At 49.4% G+C, this 16564-nt stretch overlaps 1 protein-coding gene across 13 annotated transcripts in view; it reads left to right on the top strand.

Moving 5' to 3' along the window:
* The window catches only part of GFOD2 (Gfo/Idh/MocA-like oxidoreductase domain containing 2), a 53204-nt gene extending 38072 nt beyond the window's left edge, over positions 1-15132 (top strand). For all 13 annotated transcript variants that reach the window (XM_007993936.3, XM_038008019.2, XM_073015484.1 and 10 more), the window contains 2 exons: positions 4193-4538; positions 13636-15132. In XM_007993936.3, the coding sequence (XP_007992127.1) occupies positions 4280-4538; positions 13636-14534 (1158 nt within the window). In that variant the 5' untranslated portion in view covers positions 4193-4279 and the 3' untranslated portion in view covers positions 14535-15132. The remainder of the gene's footprint in view (positions 1-4192; positions 4539-13635) is intronic.
* The last annotated feature ends 1432 nt before the right edge of the window (positions 15133-16564 follow it).

Here is a 16564-nt window from a genome sequence, read left to right as displayed (position 1 = left end):
AAATTAGCCGGGCGTGGTGGCGGGCACCTGTAGTCCCAGCTACACAGGAGGCTGAGGCAGGAGAATGGCGTGAACCCGGGAGGCGGAGCTTGCAGTGAGCCGAGATTACGCCACTGTACTCCAGCCTGGGCGACAGAGCGAGACTCTGTCTCAAAAAAAAAAAAAAAAAAAAAAATAGTTAAGATGGGCTGGGTGTGGTGGCTCACACCTGTAATCCCAGCACTTTGGGAGGCCAAGGTGGGTAGATCGCTTGAGCTCAGGAGTTCGAGACCAGCCTGGCCAACATGGCGAAACCTTGTCACTACCAAAAATACAAAAATTAGCCGGGGGTGATGGCACACACCTGTAATCCCAGCTACACGTGTGGCTGAGGCAGGAGAATTGCTTGAAACCAGGGAGGGGGAGGTTCCAGTGAGCCGAGATTGCGCCACTGCACTCCAACCTGGGCGACAGAGTGAGACTCTGTCTTTAAAAAAGCAAAAAATAGGCCGGGCACTGTGGCTTATGCCTGTAATCCCAGCACTTTGGGAGGCCGAAGTGGGCGGATCATGAGGTCAGGAGATCGAGACCATCCTGGCTAACATGGTGAAACCCCATCTCTACTAAAAATACAAAAAAAATTAACCGGGCGTGGCGGCGGGCCCCTGTAGTCCCAGCTACTTGCGAGGCTGAGGCAGGAGAATGGCGTGAACCCAGGAGGCGGAGCCTGCAGTGAGCCGAGATCACGCCACTGCACTCCAACCTGGGCAACACAGCAAGACTCCATCTCAAAAAAAAAAAAAAAAAAGTGAATTTTATGTCTATTGTACCACAATTTTAAAAATTACATTAAAGTTTAAAAAGAGAAAAAATGATGATGATGTGGCCCACATCGCTCTCGTCTGATTCAGTGGGTCTAGGGTCACCAGTGACGGTAATACAGAGTGGGGAGCTGCTGGTTTAGCTGAGGGAAATGTTGGATGGGGAACCTGGATATTCTGAGCACACCTACATCTCGTCTTGGTTTTCTCACATGACATTGATCCCAAGCAAAGGACTTTTGTTTGGTTTTATTATTTATTGTATAACCCTTGTGATCAGAAGAAAAACTCTACAATGAATAAGGCATAATCATGTCTCAGAAAATTTGGCAAAGTTCAAAAAAAATTGAAAAGAAACAAAAATCATTCATAATCCCATCCACCTCAGCAGCAAATTCAGTAGTGTTCTGGTCCTTCTACAGCATTGAATAGAGATATTTTTATAGATATATTACAGATATCCTTATATATTCTCATACCTATTATACTTTTGTGTGCTTTTAAAAAAAAAACCCATACTTCTAATAGTGTGTGTTTTCCCCTTTCAGTGACTATGTGGTGAATGTCTTTCAGGTTATTGAGGGCCTTCTACTTCATGGTTTTCGGTAGCTCCACAGCATTCTTTGTCTAACCCATTACTTGTATTGGACATCTAGATTGTCTCCCAGTTTTTCATTATGATAGCCAATGCTATAGTAAATATCTGTATACAAAAAAACCTTTTTTGAGACAGTCTCACTCTGTTGCTCAGGCTGGAGTGCAGTAGCACTGTCATAGCTCACGGCAGTCTGGACTCCTGGGCTCAAGCGATCCTCCTACCTCAGCCTCCCAAATAGCTGGGACTATAGGCACATGCCACTATGCCGGGCTAATTTTTTTTTTTTTTTTAAAGTAGAGCTGGGGGTCTCACTACGATGCTTATGTTGGTCTTGAATTGTTGATCTCAAGCAGTCCTCCTGCTTTGGCCCCGCGAAGTGCTGAGATTGCAGACACATGAGCCACCACACCCAGCCCAATAAAATCTTTTTAAGCATACGTTTTATTTTAGCCAGTTTGATGGAAAAAGTTTTTTGGTATTTTTTTTTTCTAGTGAGCATTTTCCTATGTTTGCTACCATAAAAATTTTAATTATACTTAATCTATGTAGCAATTAGTTCTTTCACTTTCCTCTTGAACTGGTTTTTGTTTTCCATTCTTTTTTTTTTTTTTTTTTTGAGATGGAGTCTTGTTCTGTCACACATGCTGGAGTGCAGTGGCACAATCTCGGATCACTGCAATTTTCACCTCCCAGCTTCAAGTGATTCTCCTGGCTCAGCCCCTCGAGTAGCTGGGACTACAGGCGTGTACCACCATACCCGGCTAATTTTTTATATTTTTGGTAGAGACGGGGTTTCACCATGTTGGCCAGGCTGGTCTCGAACTCTTGACTTCAAGTGATCCGTCCGCCTCAGCCTCCCAAAGTGCTGGGATTACAGGCATCAGCCACCGCACGGGACTTCCTTCCTTCCTTCCTTCCTTCCTTCCTTCCTTCCTTCCTTCCTTCCTTCCTTCCTTCCTTCCTTTCTTCCTTCCTACCTTCCTTCCTTCCTTCCTTCCTTCCTTTCCTTCCTTTCCTTCCTTCCTCCCTTCCTCCCTCCCTCCCTCCCTCTCTCCCTCCCTTCCTCCTTCCCTCCCTCCCTTCCTCCTTCCCTCCCTCCCTTCCTCCTTCCCTCCCTCCCTTCCTTCCTTCTTTCCTTATTTTTTTTTTTAGACAGAGTCTCCCTCTTGTTGCCTAGGTTGGAGTGCAGTGGCGCGATCTCGGCTCACTGCAACCTCTGCCTCCTGAGTTCAAGCAATTCTCCTGCCTCAGCCTCCCAAGTAACTAGGACTACAGGCATGCACCACCACGCCTGGCTAATTTTGTATTTTTAATACAGACGGGGTTGGCCGTGTTGGCCAGGCCGGTCTCGAACTCCTGACCTCAGATGATCTGCCCGCCTCAGCCCCCCAAAGTGCTGAGATTACAGGCGTGAGCCACCGCGCCTGGCTGCTGCTGCTTCTTTTTTTTTTTTTTTTTTGAGACAGTGGAGTCTCACTCTGTCACCCAGGTAGGAGTGCAATAGTGTGATCTCGGCACACTGCAACCTCTGCCTCCTGGGTCAAGTGATTCTCCTTCCTCAGCTTCCTGAGTAGCTGGGATTACAAGCATCTGCCACCATGCCTGGCTAAATTTTTTTGTATTTTTAGTAGAGATGGGGTTTCACCATGTTGACCCAGCTGGTTTTGAACTCTTTACCTCAGGCGATCCACCCACCTTGGCCTCCCAAAGTGCTGGGATTACCGGTGTGAGCCACTGTACCTGGCCTCCACTCTTCTTTTTCTTTGTCATATATAGAATCATGAACTTTTACAGCAAGAAGGAACTTTAAAGATCAGTCACTCCCCTTATTATACATTTAAGGCCTTGAAGGTTGAATGGTTTGACCAGGGTTACACAGAAAATTAAGTAGCAGAACAGAGACTTAAATCCAGCTTTATTCATTTTCCGTTTTTCCTCCTATCATTCAGTCTCCATGGAAGAAGAAGATTCTACAGTTTTTAATCTTGGAACAGTATTTGTTTTTTCTTTCGAGACAAGGTCTTGCACTGTTGCCCAAGCTGGAATGCAGTAGTGCAATTATAGCTCACTACAGTTGTGAAATCCTGGGCTCATGTGATCCTTTCACCTCAGCCTCCCAGGTAGCTAGGACTACAATGAGCGCATGCCACCACATCCAGCTATTTTTAAATTTTTTTTTTTATAGAGATGACATCTCGGCCGGGCGCGGTGGCTCAAGCCTGTAATCCCAGCACTTTGGGAGGCCGAGGTGGGTGGATCACGAGGTCAGGAGATCGAGACCATGCTGGCTAACACGGTGATACCCCGTCTCTACTAAAAATACAAAAAACTAGCTGGGCGTGGTGGCGGGCGCCTGTAGTCCCAGCTACTCGGGAGGCTGAGGCGGGAGAATGGCGTGAACCCGGGAGGTGGAGCTTGCAGTGAGCCGAGATTGCGCCACTGCACTCCAGCCTGGGCAACACAACGAGACTCCGTCTCAAAAAAAAAAAAAAAAAAGACATCTCGCCATGTTGCCCAGGCTACTCTCAAACTCCTGGCCTCAAGTGATCTTCCCACCTTGGCCTCCCAAAATGCTGAGGTTACAGGCGTGCGTGAGCCACCATGCCTGGCCTTGAGCCGTATTTCATTTGTGCTTTTCTGGCAGAGAACTTGTTGCTTCCTTATTTGAAAGTAGCCTTCGCACCACTGCACTCCAGCCTGGGCGACAGAGTGAGACCTGAAAAAAAAGAAGAAGAAAGTAGCCTCAGCTGAGTGTCTTCTCCAGTAATGACCAGTGTAATGCTTGCTATTCTAGGAGCCATGTCTGACCAGGACGTTTGGAAGATCATATCCATGCCAGAGGCTCTTGTGAGGAGATGAGTTGGTAAAGAGAGAGGCCGGGATGAAGATGCTGCCAGGAGTGGGCGTGTTTGGGACTGGCAGCTCCGCCCGAGTTCTGGTCCCACTGCTGAGGGCAGAAGGGTTCACTGTTGAGGCCCTGTGGGGGAAGACTGAGGAGGAGGCAAAGCAGCTTGCTGAGGAGATGAACATCGCCTTCTATACCAGCCGGACTGATGACATCTTGCTGCATCAAGACGTGGATCTGGTGTGCATCAGCATCCCCCCTCCACTCACCCGGCAGATATCCGTGAAGGCTCTAGGTACGCCCGGCAGGCCACGGCAGGGGCAGATCGTGTCTCCCTCTGGGCAGACTTCTGAGGGTCACTCCCCTCCTCTGAGCTCTCCTTCCTAGGCTTGCATCTGCAGGGAGGAGAACTCTGGGACATCACTTGTCCCTGAAGCAGTGCTTGGGGAGGGCATATTGGGAGTTCTTATAACTATAGGAGAAAAAAGACATAGCCTAACCTACCTCCCATCTATAAATCCCTGAACAGAAATTAAGGAAATACTCTAAGAGACAGCTATCAAGGGGCTGGAGATGGTTCATAAACTTTGAGGTTTATGTGAAGTTAAGAGGTCCGAGCCCTGGGCGCCGGGGAATTGCTTGTGACTGGTGTGTTTGTTCTCCCATTTCTGGGGCACACAGCACCACAGGAAGGAGAGGCTGTGTAGCAAGGCTACCATTTCCCATGTTTTGTCAGCGTTTGACTATAGTGAGCACACACCCTTCCTGCCGAATTGCAGTCTTGTATTGCCGGAGGACAGGAAGGCTCTGACAGCATTGGCTTCCCTGACAAGATCCGTTGACAGCCTGCTCACATGACATCTCCACTCCCTTGGGAAATTTTGGCTTGGTAACCTCCTGCCCCTAGCTGGGCGTGGCCTGCTGAGCTGTTCTCCTGCAGTTCCCATTGGTCTTCTCTTTCTAGTCAACTGGAGTCAACTTCTTCTCTTTATCTAATATAAATCAGAACCTAGTTTAGTAAGTAAACCAGTAAACATTCAGCCAGCAATTTTTATTTTAGTTTAGTTTAGTTTAGTTTAATTTAGTTTAGTTTGAGACGGAGTTTCACCGTTGTTGCCCAGGCTGGAGTGCACTGGCGCGATCCCAGTTCACTGCAACCTTCGCCTCCTGGGTTCAAGTGATTCTCCTGCCTCAGCCTCCTGAGTAGCTGGGATTACAGGCACCCGCCACCATACTCAGCTAATTTTTGTATTTTTAGTAGAGACAGGGTTTCACTGTGTGAGCTGGGATGGTCTCGAACTCCTGACCTCAGGTGATCCATCCGCCTTGGCCTCTCAAAGTGCTGGGATTACAGGTGTGAGCCACCATGCGCAGCATTTTTTTTTTTTTCCTTTTTTTTTTTTTTTTAATTTTTTTTTTTTTTTTGAGACGGAGTCTCGCTCTGTCGCCCAGGCTGGAGTGCAGTGGCGCAATCTCGGCTCACTGCAAGCTCCGCCTCCCGGGTTCACGCCATTCTCCTACCTCAGCCTCCCGAGTAGCTGGGACTACAGGCGCCCGCCACTGCGCCCGGCTAATTTTTTTCTATTTTTTAGTAGAGACGGGGTTTCACCATGGTCTCGATCTCCTGACCTTGTGATCCGCCCGCCTCGGCCTCCCAAAGTGCTGGGATTACAGGCGTGAGCCACCGCGCCCGGCCTTTTTTTTTTTCTTTTGAGACGGAGTCTCGCTCTGTCACCCAGGCTGGAGTGCAGTGGTGCAATCTCCCCTCACTGCAAGCTCCGCCTCCCGGGTTCACACCATTCTCCTGCCTCAGCCTCCCAAGTAGCTGGGACTACAGGTGCCTGCCACCATGCCCGGCTAAATTTTCTGTATTTTTAGTAGAGATGGGGTTTCACTGTGTGAGCTGGAATGGTCTTGATCTCCTGACCTCATGATCCGTCCGCCTCAGCCTCCCAAAGTGCTGGGATTACAGGCGTGAGCCACCACGCCCGGCCTACATTTTATTATTATTATTATTATTATTATTATTATTATTTTAATTTTTTTAGATGGAGTCTCACTCTGTTGCCCAGGCTGGAGTATGCATTGGCACAATCTCGGCTCACTGCAACTTCCACCTCCCAGTTCAAGCGATACTCCTGCCTCGGCCTCACAAGTAGCTGGGACTACAAGCATGTGCCACCATGCCTGGCTAATTTTTGTATTTTTGGTAGAGATGGGGTTTTGTCATGTTGGCCAGGCTGGTCTTGAACTCCTGACCTCAGGTGATCCACCCGCCTTGGCCTCCCAAGGTGCTGGGATTACAGGCATGAGCCACCACACCCAGCCTCAATTATTTTTTTTAGTGCCTCCTGTGTGCCAGTCACTGTCCTGATGTCATTTTGGACATTCAAAGCTGTGTTAGATTGGACCCCTCCCTGCCTTCAGATTTTATAGTCCAATTGAGGCAACTAGAAATAACACACATTACAAGGTAGATGACAGAAGACATAGTCACAATTCAAGTAGCATATACTTACTTGACTGAGTCACTGTTTTATATGAGGTGACAGGAGCCAAGTGTCTCTTTGATGCAGCTGAAGATCTCTAGGTCCAGGAACTGGTGCCATGAGGCTGTCCTCCACTCTTCCTGACCACTGCCATGGTGGAAAACCTCGGGGTCTGCTACTTATCTCTCCCTCGTTCTGAGGAGTGTCATACGAAGGTGTCTGTCATCTCTGGTCCTGTGAGTGGGGAAGGATAAATGTTCATTGAAGTGAGAAAGAACTTTAGTCTGTCTGGTTGTCAATTTGGAGCAAGTAAGTTTTGGCCTTATTGTTTGTTTCTTCCAGAGAGCTCTCTCTGAGGATGTGTGACATTGGAGTTATTCATTCATTGGTCACCAAATACTTGGGAGGTCAGACGGTGGCTCCCAGATTGAATTCAGAAATAGACCTAAGTCAACACTTTAGCAGCAAGTTGGTTCAAGGGGAAGCAAGCCGCTATGGTCACTTGACTCCTTGCCATCCCTTGTGGCTTGAATGCAGGCTGGAAAGGTGAGGTGTGTCCAGAGCCAGAGCCCTGGAGGCTCTCTGTCTTCTTCCTGAATTTTAGGGTTTGCCACGGAGACCATTTCCAAGCTGTACAGGAGGAAGGAGAAAACTCCAGGGTTCTTTGGCAGCAAGCTTGCTTTTTTTCTGGTTCTTGGTATGCTCCACCAGCAGCATCATCACCTGGGGTTTGTTAGAAATCTGAATTCTCAGCCGGGTGCGGCGGCTCACACCTTTAATCCCAGCACTTTGGGAGGCCGAGGCGGGCGGATCGTGAGGTCAAGAGATCGAGACCATCATGGCCAACATGGTGAAACCCCGTCTCTATTAAAAATATAAGAATTAGCTGGGCATGGTGGAGGGCGCCTGTAGTCCCAGCTACTCAGGAGGCTGGGGCAGGAGAATCGCTTGAACCCGGGAGGCGGAGGTTGCAGTGAGCCGAGATCATGCCATTGCACTCCAGGCTGGGCGACAGAGCGAGATGCCATCTCAAAAAAAAAAAAAAAAAGAAAAGAAAGAAATCTGAATTCTCAGCTAGGCAACATAGTGGGATCCCGTCTCCACAAAAAAAGTTTAAAAGTTAGACAGGCATGGTGGCAGATGACTGGTGCCAGCTACTCGGAAGGCTGAGGCAGAAGGATCGCTTGAGCCCAGGAGATAGAGGCTGCAGTCAGCAGTGATCATGCACTCCAGCTTGAGTGACAGAGTAAGACTGTCTCAAAGGCAAACAAACAAAAAGAAATCTAAATTCTTAGGCCCCACTCCAAACCTACTGAATGTCTGGGATCCAGCTATCTTTGCCTGAACAAGCCTTGCAGGTGACTCTGGTGGACATTAAGGATTGAGAGCCACTGATCCAATCATTTTGAATTAAACTGAGGCCCAGGAACATTAAGGAATGACACCTTGGTTACATTTCACCAAGTCTTCGTGCTGTGATTTTTCTCTCCTTGCTAGAGCTTTGTATTTTTACCTTACTTCTAAGGCCATGAGATCATTTCTTGCCCTTGTTGTTATTAGTTTTTCCTAAAATTAATGATTGAACTTACCTTCCAGAGATAGACTTTTCATATGACAGCTCTTTTTATGGCATCTTGTTTTCTGCTTTGGTCTTCATCTTCTACCTCCGATTTTATCCTTAAAGCTTTCCTGTCAATTTCTTAAAGGGGAGAGGGGAAGAGCCCTAATATATTTCATTCTTCAGTTCAGAAGTGGTTCAGGAAATTGTATTTTAAGTGCAAGATGCCCCAGCATTTTTGCCACAGTTGAATGTTTTCTTAAGTCTGTCACCTTTAAAAGGTGGGCTTCTGTGCCCAATTCTTGGCACTTCTGTGGTTCATTAGAAAAACACTTTGCAGGCCAGGCGCAGTGGCTTATACCTGTAATCCTAGCACTTTGGGAGGCCGAGGCGGGCAGATCACGAGGTCAGGAGTTCGAGACCAGCCTGACCGACGTAGTGAAACCTCGTCTATACTAAAAATACAAAAATTAGCTGGGTGTGTTGGCACGCGCCTGTAATCCCAGCTACTCAGGAGGCTGAGGCAGGATAATCGCTTGAACCCAGGAGGCGGAGGTTGCAGTGAGCCGAGATCACACCACTGCACTCCAGTCTGGGCGACAGAGTGAGACCCCGTCTCAAAAAAAAAAGAAGAAAGCATTTTTGTAGAGATAGGATCTCACTATGTTGTTCAAACTGGCCTCAAACTCCTAACCTCAGGCAATCATCCTACTTTGGCCCCTGCAAAGTGCTGAAATTATAGGTAGGAGCCACTGTGCCCAGCAGATTTCAGCTTCTCTAATCTCTCCCTTGACTTCCTGGCAGGAAAGCTAGATAAACTCAGGTAGACATGTCTTTCATGGCTACCCAAAGACCCTGTACAACTAGCCCGCAGGAGCCTGTTTAACTCAAGATGTCCTTTCAGTCCCACACTGATACTATTGGGTCCTAAGTTTAAGCATGCTGTTGTTCAGGGTTGGGCACGGTGCCTCACACCTCTAATCCAGCACTTTGGGAGGCCAAGGCGGGCAGATTGCTTGAACTCAAGAATTAAAGACCAGCCTGGGCAACATGATAAAACCCCATCTTTACCAAAAATACAAAAAATTAGCTGGGCACAGTGGTGTGCACCTGTGGTCCCAGGTACTTGGGAGGCTGAAGTGGGAGGTTAGCTTGAGCCCAGGAGGCAGAGGTTGCAGTGAGCCAAGATTATACCACTGCAGTCCAGCCTGGGTAACAAACAGGACCCCATCTAAAAAAACAAAAGCATACTGTTTTTCAGGTTCAAGAAGAGAGGTCTTTCTCCCTTTCCTCACCTCTTGAGGCATGAAACAGGGATTCCTTATCCTAGTTTTATTACCACCAAACTCCAAGCAGTCATAAAAGTCCTTTTTCCTCTCAACCCACCTCCTCGCTGCCTCACACTGCAGTATCCACTCTGTCGCCAGCAGTGAGGCATTATAGCAGGAGGCTTCTGCAAGACCCTGTCTCCTAAAAAGAGGAAGAAGAAACTAAATCAGATTTTCAAAATACAGAACATAGAAATTATTTACCTGGGGCTGACGCGATGGCTCACGCCTGTAATCCCAGCACTTTGGGAGGCCAAGGTGAGTGAATCACCTGAGGTCAGGAGTTCAAGACCAGCCTGGCCAACATGGTGAAACCCCGTCTCTACTAAAAATACAAAAAAATTATCTGAGCATGGCAGCAGGCGCCTGTAATCCCAGCTGCCTCGGGAGGCTGAGGCAGGAAAATGGCTTGAACCCGGGAGGCAGAGGTTGCAGTGAGCTGAGATCGCGCCATTGCACTCCAGCCTGGGTAACAAGAGCAAAACTCTGTCTCAAAAAAAAAAAAAAAAAAAAAAAGGAAAATAAAAGAAATTATTTACCTGGAAAATGTAGTTTCTATGTGAGTCTTATTTATTTTATTTATTTATTTATTTGGGACAAAGTCTCATTCTGTCGCCCACGCTGGAGCGCAGTGGCTTGATCATAGCTAACTGCAGCCCCAGTCTCCTGGGCTCAAGGGATCCTCCTACCTCAGCCTCCCAAGTAGCTGGGACTACAGGTACATGCCACCATGCCTGGCTTATTTTTTATTTTTTTAAAATAGATACTAGGTCTTGCTATGTTGCCCAGGCTGATTTTGAACTCCTGAACTCAAGTAATCCTCCCATCTTGGCCTCCCAAAGTGCTGGGATTATAAGCGTGAACCACCATGCCCAGCCAAGTCTTAATATCCAAGTTGCAATGGGCTTTTTTCTTCTGTATTTGTGACATTGGCTGAATCCCTCCCTTGGTGATGGTAGTAAAATGTACTGTTGACAGAGCTGTACTGAGCCAGGTACTTTACATATGCTGCTTTGGTTAACTTAGTCCTCCTTTCTTCCCTGTAACTGTAAAATCCTGCTTTACGTTAACAGTAGTAAACAAAAACCCAGAGAAGTTTAGAAATTTCCCAGGTCATCTAGCAATGAAGTGAGAGAGCCAAGATTTGAGCATAGGAATTTCTGGCTCCAAAGCTTGAGTCCAGCACCAATAATTGACTCTTCCTGGGCAGTCAGTTGTCTTGGGGCCCATCCATCACGTGGGACATCGGCCACTTCTTTTTTTTTTTTTTGAGACAGAGTTTCGCTCTTGTTGCCCAGGCTGGTGTGCAATGGCACAATCTCAACTCATTGCAACCTTCACCTTCTGGGTTCAAGTGATTTTCCTGCCTCAGCCTCCCGAGTAGCTGGGATTACAGGCATGTGCCACCACACTCGGCTAATTTTGTATTTTTAGTAGAGACAGGGTTTCTTCCTGTTGGTTAGGCTAGTCTCAAACTCCTGACCTCAGTTTGTCTGCCCACCTGAGCCTCCCAAAGTGCTGGGATTATAGGCGTGAGCCACCATGCCCAGCCGAGACATCGGCCATTTCTATAAAGTTTTCTTAGTTTTTTGTTGCAAGATTTATTGTCTGTAGTTACTATTGTTTCTGCTGCAAGCTGGCCCCACCTGAACCTGTGTGGAAAGAATCCATCTTGGTCCATCAGGGTAAGCTGCACCCTGCAGTGAACCATCAGAAATAATCTGTGTCTTTACCATTGCCCCATCTGAAAACATTCAGAAAATGTTCAGGGGCCTGAGGGAAGATGGAACACCATGGTTATTGAAGATGCACATACCTGGAGAAGGCACACTCTTGACTCGGTTACCCCAGGTCACAGGCATCCAGGCCTAAGGCTGCCCCTCCAACCAGGAAGTACCTGTGGAGTGCCAGAGTGGAGCCTGGATGGCCATGGGGGAGAAGCCCAGGTGCACACATTGCCCAAATGGGCTTCAACTAGAAGGGTAAGCACACGAATTAATCCAGACCAAGACTTGGTATTCCGTTTTCCACATTGCATATAGGCTCTGTGTAATGCTTTCAGTCTCGTTTCCTAACCCAGCCCTGCCTTCTCAGTCCTTCAGCATTTTGTGATCATTGCCTCTCCCCAGTCACCAAGTCCTTCTGCATAGCAGCTCCCGTCTCTCATTCAGTGGCTAGAGCAGGATGAGCAGCTGAAAGACCACAGGAGGCAAAGAGATCAAAAAGAAAATTTTGGAGTGGCTAGGCATGGCAGCTCATGCCTTAATCCCAGCACTTTGGGAAGCCAAGGCAGGTGGATCACCTGAGGTCAGGAGTTGGAGACCAGCCTGGCCAACGTGGTGAAACCCTTTCTCCACTAAAAATACAAAAATTAGGCCGGGCGCGGTGGCTCACGCCTGTAATCCCAGCACTTTGGGAGGCCGAGGCGGGCGGATCACAAGGTCAGGAGATCGAGACCACGGTGAAACCCCGTCTCTACTAAAAATACAAAAAAATAGCCGGGCGAGGTGGCGGGCGCCTGTAGTCCAGCTACTCAGGAGGCTGAGGCAGGAGAATGGCGTGAACCCGGGAGGCGGAGCTTGCAGTGAGCCGAGATCCGGCCACTGCACTCCAGCCTGGGCGACAGAGCGAGACTCCGTCTCAAAAAAAAAAAAAAAAAAAAAATTAGCCGGGCATGGTGGTGGGTGCCTGTAATCCCAGCTACTCAGGAGGCTGAAGCAGGAGAACTGCTTGAACCCGGGAGGCGGAAGTTGTAGTGATCCGAGATCAAGCCACTGCACTCCAGCTTGGGCAACAGAGTGAGACTCTATCTCAATTAAAAAAAAAAAAAAAAAAAGGAAAATTTTGGAGGATTGCACAGATCATGTATCAAGACCTTATGGGTGGGGCCTTTGTAAGGACTTCGGCTTTTATTCCAAGAAGCAATTGGACATTGGAGAGCTTTTTCGTGGGTTTTTGCCAGGGTGTTTACCCTTCCTGGCTTACTATGACTTGTAAACTTCTGTATGTGTCTAGTCCATACTGCTTTTTGGGCTTTCTAAGTTTTCTATTTAAGGTATTAGCACAGGATTTCCTTTGACTTGAACCACATGAAGCTTGCAGGAACACTGCAGGTGTTAGTGTCTCATGGCTGCTCATATCCTCACGAGCTTTCGTCTTGAAACATGGAGCAGCATTCATCCCTTCAGTTTCCAGCTGCTCATCCTCTAGCACTCTCTTCAGGGCTTTGTCCAGCTTTATTTAGCTCCGGGTGCGTGTTGACTGCAGCGTACCCAGAATGGGTGTGAGGGCAAAAAGGGTATTCTCACTTCCTTCCCGTCCTACGAGAGCCGAGCATTTTCTAGCCTTGGGCCACTCTAACTTGTTGGACCAGTGTTTTCAGAAAACAATCTGCAGGGACTCTTAGGGCCCTCTCTGGAGTTATGACTAAGAGTGGGAGTTATGACTAGCCCATCCCCTAGAAAATAGGTTAGATTCCCTTGCCCCAAGCTGATGACCTAATAAATGCATGACAGCATAGAGACACATCCATGAAGTGTGCCAACCTCTCTAGCCCACCTGTATTATTCAGGGTTCTCCAGAGAAACAGAACCAATAGGGTGTTTAAGAGAGAGATTTATTTGAAGAAATTTGGGGCCAGGCATGGCAGCTAACACCTGTAATCTCAGCACTTTGGGAGGCCAAGGCAGGAGGATCACTTGGGCCCAGGAGTTCTAGACCAGCCTATGCAACAGAGGGAGACTCCATCTCTACAAAAAAAAATTTAACATTAGCCAGATGTGGTGGTACACACCTGTGGTCCCAGTTACTCAGGAGGCCAAGGTGGAGGATCGCTTGAGGCCAGGAGTTTGAGACTATCCTGGGCAAGATAGCAAGACCCCACCTCTACAAAAAAGAAAACAAAAAAATTAGTTCATGCAGTTGTGAGGCAGACAAGTCCAGAATCCTCAGGGCAGGTGGACGTGCTGGAGATTCCTCCTTGGAACTTTGAGATTTCCTGTTGTGTCCTATTGTTAGGTATTGGGAAGAATGTCGTTTGCGAGAAGGCAGCAACATCGGTGGATGCCTTCCGGATGGTGACAGCCTCGCGCTACTACCCACAGCTCATGAGTCTGGTAGGGAACGTGCTGCGCTTCCTGCCTGCCTTCGTGCGCATGAAGCAGCTGATCTCAGAGCACTACGTGGGAGCGGTGATGATCTGTGATGCCCGCATCTACTCAGGCAGCCTGCTGAGCCCCAGCTATGGCTGGATCTGTGATGAACTCATGGGTGGCGGGGGCCTGCACACCATGGGGACCTACATTGTGGACCTGCTGACCCACCTGACCGGCCGGAGAGCCGAGAAGGTGCACGGGCTGCTCAAGACATTTGTGAGGCAGAACGCTGCCATCCGTGGCATCCGGCACGTCACCAGCGATGACTTCTGTTTCTTCCAAATGCTCATGGGTGGGGGTGTGTGTAGCACAGTGACACTCAACTTCAACATGCCAGGCGCCTTTGTGCATGAAGTCATGGTGGTTGGCTCTGCAGGACGCCTTGTCGCCCGGGGAGCTGACCTCTATGGGCAGAAGAACTCTGCCACGCAAGAGGAGCTGCTGTTGAGGGACTCGCTGGCCGTGGGTGCGGGGCTGCCTGAACAGGGGCCCCAGGACGTCCCGCTGCTGTACCTGAAGGGCATGGTCTACATGGTGCAGGCCTTGCGCCAGTCCTTCCAGGGGCAGGGCGACCGCCGAACCTGGGACCGCACCCCTGTCTCCATGGCCGCCTCCTTCGAAGATGGGCTGTACATGCAGAGCGTGGTAGACGCCATCAAGAGGTCAAGCCGATCCGGGGAGTGGGAGGCTGTGGAGGTGCTGACGGAGGAGCCCGACACCAACCAGAACTTGTGTGAGGCACTTCAGCGGAACAACCTATGAACCTGCACCTGGGCTCCTTGCCACAGGGCAGAGGGACCAGGGAGGGGAACAGGAGCCAGATGTGACAGGGGCTTGGCCCTAGCAGAGATGGTATCTTTCATTTAATGAGTCTGGGTGAAGCCAGACTCCAGCGACTCACCTGCTCCTCAGACTTGCAGGGTGGCAAATGTTCTTGTTGGCCAGGTTACCACGGCGTGCAGAGGGCAGAGCTGCCGCCGGGCCTCCTCATGGCGATGCCAGTGAGTGGGACTCGGAAAGGCTCACCCTGGTGAGCCCCTCAGCCTGATTCGCAGTCCTAATGGTGAGAAAGCACAATAGGGCCAGCTCGGCTGAGGCCCGAGGAGAAATGATGAGAAGTTTCATTTCCTTCTTGGGCTGGGACATCTCAGGAACAGTGAGGGCAACAAGCTGTCCCTCAGGGACCCTCACCTGCCCTCCTATGTGACCAGGCCCTTCCCAGGTGGGGACTGGGGCTTGCTTTATTAAGTGAGCTCTCAGGCTTTTGAAGTAGGACAGAGGGCCCTGATTTGGCAGAGAGGAGGCAAGGGAGGGCTTTAGAACATCTGAGAAATGTTAATAAATAATTGAGAAAATAGGACATGGCATGTGGTTTTTGTTTGGTAGGTTGGGTTTCTTTAATACTGAAAGGCTTGTTTCTTGCTGGAGGGGGTTTTTCTCTTTACTCATTGCTCCACAGCAGCTTGGAGCCAGCCGTGGGTCATCACCGTCAACTGTCCCACACGGGCTGCTGCCCCTCCAGCCCTCGTCTCCTACCTGTTCCCTCATAGCCAAATCCCAGGAGCCTCCGAAGAAAAGATGTCCTCAGAGAACAGGAGTCAGGACTTCCTAATGGGCTGCTGCTGCGCCTGCCATCTCAGCAGGTATCGGGAGAGTTTGGGGCCTCACTGGGCTGGAGATCAGGAGGGGTTCTGTTCTTAATGTCATGGTGTTGGCTGCCAGAGTGCCCTTGAGGTGGCGGGGAGGAGTGGTTTCAGGGAGGTGGCACAGGGTGAGAAGTAGGAGGAAGAGCTCCAGGCATGCCCTGTGGAGCAGCTGTGACTGGACCTGAGGGCCAATCACCCACTGTGCTCTTGACTGTGCTCTGCACAGGGCCAGCCTTCTACCCACCTCCAGAAGCTGGAGTGGGGAGTGGTGTTGAGAAAGGACACTCCCTCCCCATTTCGTCTTTGACCAGCCTGCCAGGCTCGTTCAGCCTGGACCGAGTTCTGTTCCCTTCTCTAACCTTCCGCCCACTTCCCTGCCCTGGGCTCCTTGCCAGAAAAGCCCAGGGAGGGCTTCCTTTTCCTCTTGGCACCTCTTCTAGAAGTCACCAGGCTTGTTTTCCTGTCATGTACTGGATTCAGATATCCTTGTGAGAGGGAATAACAAGGGATAGGGTTGGAGTGTGCCTACTGCATGCTGACCCTCAGGGCAAACATGTATGTTGTTATTTCACTTAATCTCCAAACCACTCTGACGGTAAATATTCCCATCATTCAGATCATAAAATGGAGGCACAGAGGGCAAAGCTACTTGCCTCCTGTAGGTTGTCCGTGATGGAGCTGGGAGCCTGGTCAGAACCATGTAACCACAGAGCCTGACCTTGAACCACACTTCCTCCCAGCACTTGGGAGTCTTCACACCCGAGGGCCCGGCATTGCCTCTGCCTGCTGCAGGAGCCTCGGCCTGGCCTGAACTAGGAAGTGAAGTGCAGACAGCACCCACCACCAGGCAGGACACTGAAGGTTAAAGGGGAGGCTGCCCCCTTGTCCCTGGGACAGTTAGCTCAGCTCAGTCCTCCCATGTTGTTGCTAGGATGTTAAGGTCGCTCTGAAATGTGGGAATTGACCAGGAAAGCACAAGCCCGACTTACATGCTCCCACATAAGAAAGGGCCATGTGGCCAACCAGAATGGCACTTGGGTTCCCAGAATGTGCTGGGGCTTAGTGCAGAGCTACTTCAATGAGGATCCCGTTTCCTCTAAAGGAATCCCCAGAGCCTAGATTCATGGCCAGAGGGGTACATGGCCT

Source organism: Chlorocebus sabaeus, chromosome 5 (assembly GCF_047675955.1).
Source record: "Chlorocebus sabaeus isolate Y175 chromosome 5, mChlSab1.0.hap1, whole genome shotgun sequence".
In the NCBI taxonomy this organism is placed as follows: Eukaryota; Metazoa; Chordata; class Mammalia; order Primates; family Cercopithecidae; genus Chlorocebus; species Chlorocebus sabaeus.
This window is presented reverse-complemented; position numbering and strand designations above follow the sequence as displayed.